Source organism: Polypterus senegalus, chromosome 17 (genome assembly GCF_016835505.1).
Source record: "Polypterus senegalus isolate Bchr_013 chromosome 17, ASM1683550v1, whole genome shotgun sequence".
NCBI classification, from domain to species: Eukaryota; Metazoa; Chordata; class Cladistia; order Polypteriformes; family Polypteridae; genus Polypterus; species Polypterus senegalus.
In genome coordinates this window covers 99,349,983-99,363,686 of record NC_053170.1, presented here as the reverse complement: position 1 = coordinate 99,363,686, position 13,704 = coordinate 99,349,983, and the positions used below count along the sequence as shown (strand labels likewise).

The following is a 13,704-nucleotide window of genomic DNA, read 5'->3' as shown; positions in this document are numbered from 1 at the left end:
CGGGTCGACCATCCTCATCACGCACACGAGTCCACATCGACGGGACGAGTGCCACCGAAACATGTTGACTTGTGCAGACCAGTGAGCTAATTGGGTACCCACCTTGTGCAAACATTATGGTACCCCAAGTCTCTGTGGGCAGAGACGATGAAGAAACGGGACGAGTCCCAAGGTGATGGTTGTCAAACCAAACCAGTAAGAGTTACGTCATAACTCAAGCCTTGTGAAAGCTGCTGACATTCACCAAAACACGTTGGCTTGTGCAGATCAGTGAGCTGACTGGGTACCCACCTTGCGCAAACGTTACGGTACCTCAAGTCAGCCTGCACTACGACACTTGCAGATCTGCAGCAGTGGACCACGTAATCCGTTGGTCTTCTCTGATTCGCCATGTCGATTTGTGGCTTGTGTGCCTGAGGTGGATGGTTGACCAGGTGGAGCTTTGTCAGTTCCACATGTTCTTCCTGCCTCAGACTTTCCTGAACTTTTCGTTGAGTTCTTTTCACTTGCGTATCGAGCCCAACATCCTTTGGTGAATCGGAGCAGGTTTCACTCCTTCTGCTCTCGTAAGTCTCACTACAGCATGTTGGTCAACAGTGGTGCCATCCTGTGTGTTTGTGTGACCTTGGCACCACGTGGCGCATCTTCAAATTACCCATCAGCCACTGTGAAGGTCTTGTATTGCGTCAGCTTAATTTAATATTCAACTTGCCTTGAGTGGTTGAGTTGCCGCCTTAACGTACCTCCTGACTCTGTGGACAGCATGCGGAGCCAGACTGTTAGGAGAGACACGATGAAGAAACGGGGCAAGTCCCGAGGTGATGGTTGTCACTCATGCCTCTTGAAACCTGCAGACGTTCACCGAAACACGTTGGTTTGTGCTGATCAGTGAGCTGATTGGGTGCCCACCTTGTGTAAATGTTATGGCACCCCAAGTCGGCCTGCACCCTGACACGTGCAGATCCATAGCAGTAGACCACGTAATCCTTCGGTCTCTGATTCGCCATGTCGATGTGGGGCTTGTTCGCCTGATGTGGATAGTTGACCCAGGTGGAGCTTTGTCGGTTCCATGTGTTCTACCCAAGACCTTCGTGAACTTTTCGTTGAGTTCTTTTCACTTGCGTATTGAGCCCAACATCCTTTGGTAAATCAAAGCAGGTTTCACTCCCTCTGCCTAAAAAATGTCACTAAACGGCACGTTGGTCAGCAGTGGTGCCATCAACACGTGTTCACTTGACCTTGGCAACGACAAGACTGACGGCAGAGCACCATGCGGCACATCTTTGAATTACTCATAAGCCATTGCAAAGGTCTTGTATTGCGTCAGCTTAATTTAATCTTCAGCTTGCCTTGAGTGGTTGAGTTGCCACCCTAACATATCTCCTGACTCTGTGGGCAGCATGCGTAGCCAATCTGTTAGGGGAGACACAAAAAAGAAACGCGGTGAGTCCCGAGGTGATGGTTGTCAAACCAAACCAGTAAGAGTTATGTCGTAATTTCTGTGAAGAGAAACTCTGAATAGATTTCAGTATTACTTACCTCAACATTAAAGACAAATGTTTGAAACAATATGCCATTAACAAAGCCGGTGAGCAGACGGGGGGTTGGAGGGGGCACTATCGTCACCACAGAAAGTCGCTTGACCTGCTGGTGCTCATAGATAGAAAGATATATGAACAGAATGTAAAAATGGCAGAAAATGATACGTGTGGTGCAAGGCGCTATATAAAGTCACCATCACGGGCTCCTTGTGTCACCCTGAGCGAGTTGCTTTACGTCGCTGTGTTCACATTTTAGGACTGGTGACACAACTGCCCTGTGGAAAGGTGCTATATAGCATTTTAAAGTCATTTGGTTTGTGTTGTGTTTGCCTCATCTCACCTGCTAATGGTGTAAAGGTAGGACTACCTGACACACTGGATGACCCAGCATGTCCTGTCAGCGCCGAAATGCCAGTAGGATTCCTGTCTCATCTTGTCCCATTATGTCATTCCATTAGATGCACTGAAGTTGGCTGGAGGGTCTCGGTGCCCCCTAAACAGATTTAGTTTTACTGCAAGCTCATTGTAGTTTTTTTTTTTTCTTACATGTCTCATTTTATTTACCAAGGTGGTCCTGAGCGGTTTCATTACAAAGAGACGAGATGGGACAGTCTTGTAAGTGACATGGAGGGACATTTCATCAGTTTGTGACCAGGGAATGAATGTTTTAACCTCCCAACGCATGAATCAAAGTGTCCGCCACTTAAGTAACGAGGGAGGACCTGGAAATCCCCAAGTGAGCCGCTCGAGATCTTTCACTTCATTCACGCCTGGAGCTTAACCCGCCTGTGTTTTCTGTCATCGTAGGTGCGGATTGAAGAGCTGGAGGAGGAGCTGGAAGCCGAGCGAGCCATAAGGGCCAAGGTATGTGATGGAAGTGACAGGATAAACAGGCCGACCTGGGCACAGCTGGAATGCTTTTGTTTTCCCTAATCCCCCATTTAGGGGCAGAACACTGGAGAGCGCCACTCAAAGAATGCTTTTGGCCTTACTTAAGTGCCTCTGCCGTAGGCTCTAAAGGAGGGGATTGCGGGGCGGGGGACATGTAGCCGAGTCAAATTCCGGCCAGCTTGACCCTTTGAGTGCTGGGGAAGGCCATCGAGAGCAGGGTGACCTACATGAGCAGGCTGGTGCTGTAAAGGAAGCAAATCCAGATCCCCAAGCTCATTCCAAAGCCACCCATGACAAGTTTCTGACCTTCAGCCTTGGAGTTGGGGGGGGTAATGGAGATTTGTCATTGCTTTGGATTCTCTTGGGGCCTCCTTTATAAAGCTTGTGTACGAAACAAAAAGAGCCCCAAAACGTGCGCCCATGCAGCGTCCCACGCAAACATCATGAGAGGGGTATGTGGGTAGGATTACGTCAACTCTGACCCCTCTGTAGGCAACGTTTAGCAGAAAGTGGGAAATGATGACCCCCCCCCACCAAGTAGGGCAAAGCAGTTAAATGACAACTCACGTGTATGATGACATGTCACTGGGCTGTTATTGTAATGTGACAAACCTGTGACACCTCCAGTGTGATGACCGTGACACACAAGTCTGTATTTTAGTTCCCTTTTAAGAGGGCCGCATATTCACACCAGATAACTGTTTTTTTTGGTCTTTCGTCAGTTTATATTGGCTACCTTGTCACCGGGTCAGGTATACCTCGGCTTAGCTTCACTCCGTCATGTCCGCCATTAAGCAACCTGTGGGCACAATGCTCAGTTCTTGTGTGTTGTGGGTGCAGCTTCTTAAAACATAGCAAGTGTTTGCCAACCTAAGAAGGCAAAGTGGTGCAGCAGCCGCAACAATCGGAACACTTTTACTGCAATTAGGGCACCCAGCGGGAATGAAGAGGCTTTTGTTAACCGTGGGCAGCGACATTCCAGTAACGCACAGGTCATCCCAGATGTGACTGACACACGTCGTCTCTCGGTGGTCCGGGTCAGCTTGTGAGTCATTTGTTTTGACTAGTAGTCTTGGCAGGCTGTGGTGACCGGCTGAGCCCTCCATGGTGCTTCATATGGCCTGCACCAATCACATCATCACCTGTCTACCCGCTCTCGGACCCCAGAGCGTAGAGGAGAGGTGCTGTAATGCTATGCGTGATCATGTGCCCTAATTTGGGGAGTGCAGCCTGATATGCTTGAATGCAGGGGGGCGGGGTCTGGAAGCGTCAGGTGGGAGGCGGCTCTTATCAGCCAATGAAGTTGTGCAGTGTCGTGATTGATTGGTGTATAAGGTTGATTAGCATGCTGTGAGTGCGGAGTCTGCACGTTTATAAACGATAAATCGCGTAGCGGTGTGCGCACGCCAGGTTGTATACATTTTTTTTTTTTGGCCCGTTCGTGTTTTTCCTGTTTATTTTGGTCAACACGTATTATCACATAGACATTTATAAATGAGGCGGCAGGTGATCCGGACGCATTTCTGTGCACTTCAGCTTCTTTTCTGTCCGTTCTGTCTTTGTTTTAGTTGCTTGGGAGATGCCAAGCTCGGAGTGCCATCGGATTTCTGGAAGACGAGCCCACTTAGTGGCCAAGCGGTTGACGGCATGTCAGTGTTAAGTCACTCGTGTGCCTCACCCGGCCGTGCTAAGAGGAGAGGAATGCGGCGATAACTTCATTGTACCTGCCAGGTGTCCTTCTGGTATGGAGGGCTGCTCGATGAAGTTAGGTGGGCTTTGTTACAGCAGTGTGTGGGTCCAGCGTTTTGTGTGCTTTCATTCCCTCTGAAATCCGCAGCAGAGCATCTGTGTTCACTCGACTAATGGCAGAGCGCTGCGCCCAGCGCCACCTTAACATCTGGGCACACTGGGCACTGGCTGGGGTCTTCAGGAGCACAGGAGCTCACAATGTTTCTGATGCCTTTGTTTGCTTCTGTTTTGCTGTCACAACAGGGACCCTAGCGTGCTGCTTTACCCTGGGGAGCCTATGATGGTGTTAAGATGGCCCTGCCCTGTGTGTGTTCAAAGGACCCATAAGCCATTGTGATTGTGGTGTACTGTGTCCGCTTCTGTCCTTAATAGTTACCACATACATTGTCAAATTGCCTTTACCTTTTGATTTAACACAACCCAACCCCTGTGTACGAAAGCCAGAAATCAGTGACAAGGACTTAGCTATGACGTCTTTTGTTTTAATGTTCAAGAAATTATTCGCGGATTGTCATTTGCTTCTTTTCCTGACACATTTTGGTGTCCCCTAAGGACATCCTTGAGTGGATTTGGAGTCGTTCGACGTGGTTTCTGATTCCAGGTCTGTGCTGCCGCCTCCTTGTTTTACAATCCCAAAGCTTGGATGTGAGGAAAGGCTCCCCTCTAGTGGCCATGGTGGGGCAGTGCATGCCTTTTTTTGTAAAGGTGGAGGATTTTTTGAAGTGTTCAGCTCTCTGTTGTCTCCGCATCGCTGAAGATGAAAATGTGGCACAAGCCCCTTTATAAGACATAAAAGTGTGTCTTCTCGGAATCTCCTCATACACTGTAGACTATAAGACCAAAAAATAAAAAAAAGAAATAAGTGATGATTCATTCATTCGTTCATTCATTCATTTATTACCCACCCACTTATCTGAGCCCGGGGAGTCTTAGCAGTGAGGCTCACAACATCAACAACAATTTATTTCTTGCATAGCCCAAAATCACCCATGGGCTGCCTCAATGGGCTTCGACAGCCCCCCAGCCTTAACTCACTTCACTCCCTTGTAGCCAAAAAAAAAAAAAGGAAGAAAACTTGGGGAGGGAAAAAACACCACACGTCCGTCCCCATCCCCCAACTTGCACTGTGGGATCCCAAGCTGGTACTCCGTTGCCTTTGTGTCACCCATCATGCTTAACATGTCCTGATTTTGCGTCTTTTTCTTCCTAACAGGTGGAGAAGCAGCGCTCAGACCTCAGCAGGGAGCTCGACGACCTCACCGACAGGCTGGAGGAGGCCGGTGGTGCGACCGCTTCGCAGGTTTGAATTTGATCCTTTTGTCTCATCAAGCAGACGCCTCGTAGGCAAAGTGCAACAAGAGGACCGCAAACAAGAATCCATTTTGATCACTCACAGCTGACACGTTTGGGTGACCACACGCCATTTCTTTGTTGTTCTCTTTTTTGCAAACCCACTTACTGTAACGCCGGGCCTGGAGCCTCTCCGGACAGCACTGAGCTCAATGAATTGAGTTTACCCCGACTAGAACACCAGCCGGGCCCACCCGCTCATAAAGAGCTCAATGGCCTTTTCTCCATCGTTAGAATCAAAGCATCCAAAGAAAACCCGCGTTGATGTGCCAACTTCACACCGATGACCAGACGTTCAAAACACAGTGCCACATCACCGTGTGACATGATGGGGTCCATACGTGATCAGAATGAAACACTACTGGCCATCCACTGTAGTGTGAATCAAAGCAAACGGCCAACGGACAAAACGTGACTGAACACTGAAAGGCAACCTCCAGACTTTGAAGCAGTAGTGAGTTTCAGAGGAGCCTCTGTGTGCTTTGAATTATTTGGTGCGTATTCCACCCAGCACGTGCGCACCATGTCGTCATGTAACCTAACAGCCCATAATATAAAATGTTATGTTAGATCAAAAAACATTTTAAGAGTCTGGAGGCCAAAACACCGAGAGCAGCTCATGGGCAGGGGGCAGGTGAGGGCAGAGTCATTACAAACCAAAGAGCCAATCAGAATCACCGTTAGATCAAAGAACCAACCAGAATCGCTGTTAGACTCGAGAGCCAATCAGAATCACCGTTAGACCAAAGAGCCGATCAGAATCACCGTTAGATCAAAGAACCAACCAGAATTGCTGTTAGACTCGAGAGCCAATCAGAATCGCCGTTACACCAAAGAGCCAATCAGAATTGAGTGCGACCAAAACGGCTAGGTTAATTCTTTTTCATTATTTGTTTCTGAAACATAATCCTTATTTTAAAAAGTTCAGAAAGAAAGTTAGAATGGTTGTCGTGCACATTTGTGGGTGTGTGTAGTAATGGTGGGTGGATTTGGGTACAGGCAACATGGTGGCACAGGGTGGGCGCCCTCACCAAAAAATTAAGGCTGGTAATCACTAATGGACTGAGCCGGTCAGTCCATTAATTAAGGGATGTGCTTTCCGTAAAGTCCGCTTTATGTACGCAAAGGGATGGAATTAAGCAACTGAACTAGACACCAAAGGGGGGCCCCGGACCCCCTGGTCATCAAAGTCTAGTAATGCTGTTTGGGCAGGATTTATGAAATTTAAGGGGTGTGTGCTCTGCTCCGTAAAGCCCAAGTTATGTTCACAGTGGGGTGCCAGTTACACAACTGAAGGGGGCACACTCTGAACAACGAGGGGGACACAGCCCCCTGGTCGTCATAGTCTAGTAATGCTGCTTGGACGCCGTTTATGAAAGCTGAGGGGTTGCATGTTTGGTAGATTCTGCGGTTTGTACACAGATGGCCACTGTTTATGGAAATGAGGGGGACCCCCCAGTTGGTCATCAAAGTCTAATTCTGACTGGCCGTTATGAGCAATGAGGGGTGGCAGTTATGCATCTGTGGGGGGACCCGCCATGCCCTCCCGGTCCACGAAGTCTAGTAATGCAAGGGGTGCCATTTATGAAAGCTAAGGGGTTGTAGTTTCTGTAAATTCTCCAGTTTGTACACAGAGGGGTGCCATTATATAAATGAAGGGGCACTCACTCCGGACACCAAAGAAGAGACCACCCTATTGGTCGTCAAAGTCTAATTGTGATTACCTGTTGTGAACGCCAAGGGGCCCCAATTAAGCAACAGAAGGGGCACGTGCTCCGAACGTCGCTTTGGTCGTTGATGTCTAGTTCTACTGTCTGCTCGCCATCATGCATTGGGTGCTCTTAATGAAAGCTAAGGGACACGTGCTCTGTATGTACACAGAGGGGTGGCGTTAATAAAAGTGACGCAGGTTTCTCTTTGTCTGACCGCAGAAACCTCAACAGCGGCGCCATCCCGCAGCGGAGCATCTGTATTCATTTGGCCTTGGCTTCAATTACACTAACGTGGCCTGCATGTCTCAAGTACCCATAAGCCATCACCAAGGCGTTGTGTTGCGTCCGCTTCCGCCCGTTGCGGTTATCGCGTCATTTTCAAATTGCCCAGAGTTTTTGGTATCCCCTTATATTTCTGTCACCCGTCATTTATAATATGCAGCCCGTGACTTTGTGAATTGTCGTGCATACGTAACCTAACGTTCACGCACACGGGGCATGCTGACACCCTTGTTTAATTCAAACAAAAAGGAAGCAAAAGCAACAGGTGCTTGGCGGCGCTGAAACCTCAAGAAAATATGAACAATCACCTCAAGGTCGCCCTCTAGTGGCGTAACAATGAACTGGTCAGCTTTTGGAGGGGCTCAAGTCTCTCGGCAGCTCAGTGCCACCTACCTGGGACACCTTCCTTTGTACAGTCTGTACCCGGGAGTGGGCGGGGCTTCTCAGGCTTCATTAGCCTCAGTGGGTGCTGTCGCAATGGAAAGGAGACCAGACAATTAGCAGCAGCGCCCACTCTTGTTCTGGGGTGGTAGTGCATAACTCAGATGAGCCAGGAAGGCGATCCTCTGGCATGCATGCGTGCCCAGTTAAATGTGTGAATGTCCAGTCTCCTCAATGGCTGCAGGGGTGAATGGGGTGAGTCACGTCTGAAGTTGGTATCGGTCCATGCAGATGCGTTTAACAGATCCTGGCCGTGTTTCTCTGTAACTCCAGGTGGAAATGAACAAGAAGCGCGAGACGGAGCTTCTGAGGCTGCGGCGCCAGCTGGAAGACGCGTCCCTTCAATCCGAGGCCGTGGCTGCAGCGCTGCGCAAAAAACACGCGGATGCCCTGGTGGAGATGACGGAGCAGTACGAGAGCCTGCAGCGGGTGCGCGCCAAGCTGGAGAAGGACAAGCAGAACACGAAGCTGGAAATCGAGGACCTGGCAGCTACTTTGGAAAATCTGCAGAAATCCAAGGTATTCCAGACGTGCCGACCTCCACCTGCACTTCAGAAGGGGTCACCCATCTACAGATAAGTGTGTTCAGGCCTTGCCACTGCTTGGATGGGAAACCATCTTAGTCAAAGCTCGGGTTGGTGCTGGAAGAAGGTGTGGTGAGGCCAGCAAGGAGCGCTCGACCTGTGGTCTGAGTGTGGATGCCAGTGCCTCAGGGCAGTGACGGGGCACTGTACTACAAAAATGGCACCGTCCTTTAGACAAGACCTAAAGCCGAGGGCCTAACTGTCTGTACTCAGTAGGGTAGGGTGTACGTCAATGTCCTGGCTAAATTGCCCACCATGGCCCCTAATCATCCCCCATCTCTCTCAGCTCTTCACCACCTTGTAGCTAATGTTGGCTGAGCCTACTGGAAGATGGCAGCAAAATGGCCGTCATCTCATCATCTGGGTGGCTGCTGTACATTGGTGGTGGTTGAAAAAAGTGCTTTGAGTCGTGAGAAAGGTGCTATATAAATACAATGATGACTTCTTCCTCTCCCTGTGACATGGGGGGTGGAATTGCAGGCCTCTTTTTGTTGAATCTGAGGTGCCAAGATGGTTAGATACATGTGTGGGTGTTAACAGGGGCAAAAGTGCAGATTGTGCTGTTTGCTTCTTCCTTGGCTTTTTGATCCAAAGTGTTCCTTTATGAGGCGACTCCACCCATGAAATTGTGGGACCCTTTTGCAGACCCCCTCCCCCCCAGAATTTACTTAAGTGTTTGGGTACTCGCACTGTCCTGATGGCCCAATTGGTTGAGGAGATGAGAACATTTTCTAAGGTGCTGTTCCCAAGTGAGTGGTTGAACCTCCAGCTATGAAAGTCAGTGCCAACGCCAATATCCACCATTGTCTGCGGCAAACGCCAGTCCCTTAGCATTTCTTTCCCATCTGAGGCCCGCTGTGTAAGCCCAAGTGGCTTCCAGTTTTAGGAGGTGCTTTTTAAATACCAACTGGCAGGTTTCCAGTGCCATTTTTGTGCCAACTTGCCTTTTTTAATGGTTGTTCTTTACTTCCTGCCTTATCCTAAGTTGCTTTCTATGATCTCTCGCCATCGTTGCATCGTTATGTATACCCTGTGATTGCTTCATTTTTTTTTAACTGTGCCAGTCTTGACCGCTGATGGGGTGCTGACATTTCATCTTTAGTGACAAGGAGAAGAAGACGACTCCTGTTGGCGCGGGTGCAGTGGGCCGACACACGTCCTTTTCTCTTCTATTTCCCCCCAATGAGTGTTCTGTTCCGCTGAAGGCCACTCTTTTTGTCCTCGCAGGTTTTGGGTGACCTACAGATACATAAATTGGAGACCTTGCTGGCCGAGTCCAATTCCAGGAACGAGGAGCTCCAGAAGGCCCTTTCAGAAGTGAACTTGGCCAAAACCAGGCTGACAGGTAAATAAGTGCAGAGGCTGAAAGATCAGAATAGAGGGGGGCCGTTTTGCATTCAGACACAGGGTATGCTGAAACCCACACCTGACAGTGTGCCCCAATGCATTTAGCATACTGGGTCAAGGTCCTCCAGGGAGCAGCCATTGGGTGGATTTTAACATTCTGCTGGTCTTCTGTTCTGAATGATTTGGTTTCCTATCCTGGTGTTTATTGAGATACGCTTGCTGTTCAGAAGTTTGGGGTCAACCACAAATGTTGATGTTTTTGACAGAAACTCGTATCTTGTATTATCAAGGTGCCATTACATTGATTTCACAATACAGCCACCTCCTTCAGTGTTCTAATGTCATCTCTCTTATCTTCTCCTTAATTAGTGCTGTTGACCTGCCAACTGCTTATTAGAGAAACCTCCGACATTGTATTAGCACAGCTGACGCCTGTCATTCTGTTCACTTGGGTTGTAAGACTCTGGCACTTCTGCAGTTCAGTTCTGGGTTCAAAAACAAAATGGCTTTCTCAGAAAACATGTCAGTCTGCTGTATTTATCTATTTATTGATTTATTTTTTTGCAGAATGAAGGTTACCCCATGTGCCATGTCCGATTTGTTAGTATGTAACATTTCCCCAGGTGATGCTTTAGATATATAAAGTACTCGCTGTGCCAGCCATCTCAGACGGGTTGAAATCTAAGCAGTCAACGCAGACCTCAGCCTTAATGTTTGCAGTGCATCATCGTTTGGAATGTGGTTTGCAATGCATGTAGTAATGAACTGCATTGCACTTGTATTTCCAACAGATGGCGCATCACAAGCATTTGCAATGATAAAAGGCATTGCTGCAAATGTTTATAATATGCCATCTGTTGGGATGACAAATGCAGTGCTTTTATCTCCTTTTCGTGCCCTTTGATGTGGGTTTTATAAAAGTAGTGTTAACGTTTGTGATGTGCTGCCTGTTGAAATGACAAATGCAATGCATATGTCTCTGTTTTTTGCCATTAAGTATGGGTTTCACAAAAGCAGTGATAATGTTTGGGATGTGCCATCTGTTGGAATGATAAATACAATACAGTTTTATTACTACAAATGTTTATGATGCGCCATCTGTTGGAATGAAAAACGCAATGCATATATCTCTGTTATATGCCATTTGGTATGGGATTCGTAAAAGCAGTGTTAATGTTTATGTTGTGCCTTCTGTTGGAATGACAAATGCAATGCATTTTTTCCATACAAGGGTTTTTTTGGGAGTTTTTCCTTGTCTTCTTACAGATTCATGGCTTGGGGGCTGTCAAGAGACAGGGCCTGTTAAAGCCCATTGCAGGACCTCTTGTTTGATTTTGGGCTATACAAAAATAAATTGTATTGTAATGCATATATCTCTGTTATATGCCATTTGGTATGGGATTCATAAAAGCAGTGTTCATTGTTTGATGCTCCATCTGTTGGAATGACAAATGTAATGCATATGTCTCTGTTATGTGCCATATGGTACAGGTTTCATAAAAGCAGTGTTACTATGTGTGATGCGCCATCTGTTAGAATGACAGAGATGTAGCAAATGGACGGAGACAGAGAAACACAGTCACTTGTCCTTTTATGAAGGTGGATGAGTAAGTGCTCTCTATAGCGCCTCGTAAAACTGCTCGCTTCAAAAGGCATGAGAGGTAGAGCCCTCTGGTGGCTGTTGTATTAAACTGAGGTTCTGAAGGTGGTCTTCTGCCGCATTTGTTCACCTCAACAATTACATTTTATTTAAAGGTTAGTTTCATTGTAGAGGCGTCTTTTGCCTTTTTTATTCATCCTAAAGTATTCCTTTTCCATCTGGTGAGGGTGTCCTGTTGTCTCTTTTATGGTGGTCTTGCTTTGACAGGTTCTAATATAAGACCAAGTCTCACTGGTGCGGGTTTGTCCTTCCTGATGTGTCCGTTCTTGAGTCCATGATGGGACTTCATGGTTTGTGGAGCGAGGCCTCGATTACCAGTTTCCTCCTCTTTCTTCCTTATTTAAAAGTTCATTTTATTGAACATCAGCAGCACGGCCCCCCCAGTGCAACAAATAAAGCTCTGCTTTGACCATTTAAGGTGAAAATAATGACCTGAGTCGACAGTTGGAAGAAATTGAAAACCGGGCCTGCCAAAGCATGCGAACAAAGACCCTGCTGGGGGCTCAGAATGAAGATCTGAAGAAGCTGCTGGAAGAAGAAATTAAAGTAAGAGCTAAGCCGGCCGGTGCTGGGGTGGGTGGGGGTCTCTGTGTTTGTCATCATCCTGTAAATTCTGTAATGGGGGAATTGTAGAATTAATTATACAGTTATTTCTGAATCTGCAGATGTGTGTAGTTTTGAGACCCCGTTGTCCCGCTTGATCCAACGTTTTCTTTTGCCCCAACAGCCCGAGGAATTTTAACCCACAAGTGTGACATTACTCCTGATGGTAGGCCACGCTCACCACACTGCCTCCATGCTGGTCTATATGCCACTCTGTGAATCTTTAATGGTTATATTAGTAGTAACAATAAGAGTGGGCTTCTCTCTTACACCTCCTTGTTTGGGAGCCAAACCCTAAAAAGATTTCAACACACAAGGAGGGGATAATCACAGGGAGAAAGGAGAACAATAACGTGCAACACCAGCCGTGCCATCACATTTGCCTCCTTAATTGCTGGTTTGGTCACCCACCACTGGTTCTACTCCTCTCCCATTTTTCATTCTCCTCTTCCTTCCCGTATACAGTCGTTTGTCTCAAAACTTCTCAAATTCTCAATTAATTAAATGTGAGTTGAAACAACAAGTGATGCCAAGTTCAAAGCCACCTCCATATGCTGCCCTCTTGTGGCTCCTGATGGCACTTGATTAACATCTTGGCCTATTTGCCCACCAGCTTACTGGATGTTCATGCTGGGACCCTATGGGCTCACATAAAACATGCTGGTCGTTGGTGAGACGTCATTGATCCCTGGGTGCCATGTTACAGCCCCAGTTACATGCTGTGTCGCTGTCGGTGGTCTTCTCGTTTCTCTGTGGGCTCGTCCATGTTACGTTAATCGGCCTTTGTGTTGCAGAGTGTGGCAGCGCCACTCGGTCGGCTGTGAGCTGGGATGGCTTCTGCAGTGCCTGTGCTGAAATGAGCAGATTATGAAATGCAGTGAATGAGAGGACCACCCTCAGTCCTAATTGGGCTGCACTTTTTTTTTTTTAGATTAGATAAACTTTTTAATCCCAGAAACATAAAGAACAAGAATACAGACGCACAGGACAGACAATCAATCAATCAATCAATAAAAATAAACTTGTTGAGAACATCAGGTGGAAGAATTGAATTGCCTAATAGCAGTGGGCAGAAAAGACCCCCAGAGGCTCTACTTAGCCCACCGTAATGGTGGAATGAGCCTGTGGCTAAAGAGAGAATTTTTTTTGATGGCATCCAAGTTTGCCACCCTCCCGTTTTCTACAACAGTTTCCAGAGCGTCCAGGGTTGACCCCGGTTGTGGTGCCGGCTTTCCTGATGACTTCATTCAGGCCTTGGACTTCTTTTGAGCTCACATTACTCCCCCAGGAGACCCCCGCATAGAACACCACACTGGCCACTATGGACACTGGTAGAACATCTCCAGCTGCTCACTGCACACATCAGCAGCCCCGAGGCTCCTTGGCATGTGCTGCCTGCTCTGGCCTGTCTTGTCCGGTGCCACCGTGATGTTAGACTGCCCGTGTTTTGCTGGTACTTATTTGTCTGTGTCAGTTTCACGTCATCACCCCTGGAGGGTGACCGGTCTCGGAGACTCCTTGGCATGCTGGAGGTCTGTCACCAG

At 47.8% G+C, this 13,704-nt stretch overlaps 1 protein-coding gene across 3 annotated transcripts in view; it reads left to right on the top strand.

Moving 5' to 3' along the window:
* LOC120517100 (putative uncharacterized protein MYH16) overlaps positions 1 to 13,704 on the top strand; it is a 117,264-nt gene that overhangs the window by 79,706 nt on the left and 23,854 nt on the right. For all 3 annotated transcript variants that reach the window (XM_039739200.1, XM_039739199.1, XM_039739201.1), the window contains 5 exons: positions 2,349 to 2,405; positions 5,395 to 5,481; positions 8,240 to 8,485; positions 9,778 to 9,895; positions 11,976 to 12,103. In XM_039739200.1, coding sequence (XP_039595134.1) covers positions 2,349 to 2,405; positions 5,395 to 5,481; positions 8,240 to 8,485; positions 9,778 to 9,895; positions 11,976 to 12,103 — 636 coding nt within the window. The remainder of the gene's footprint in view (positions 1 to 2,348; positions 2,406 to 5,394; positions 5,482 to 8,239; positions 8,486 to 9,777; positions 9,896 to 11,975; positions 12,104 to 13,704) is intronic.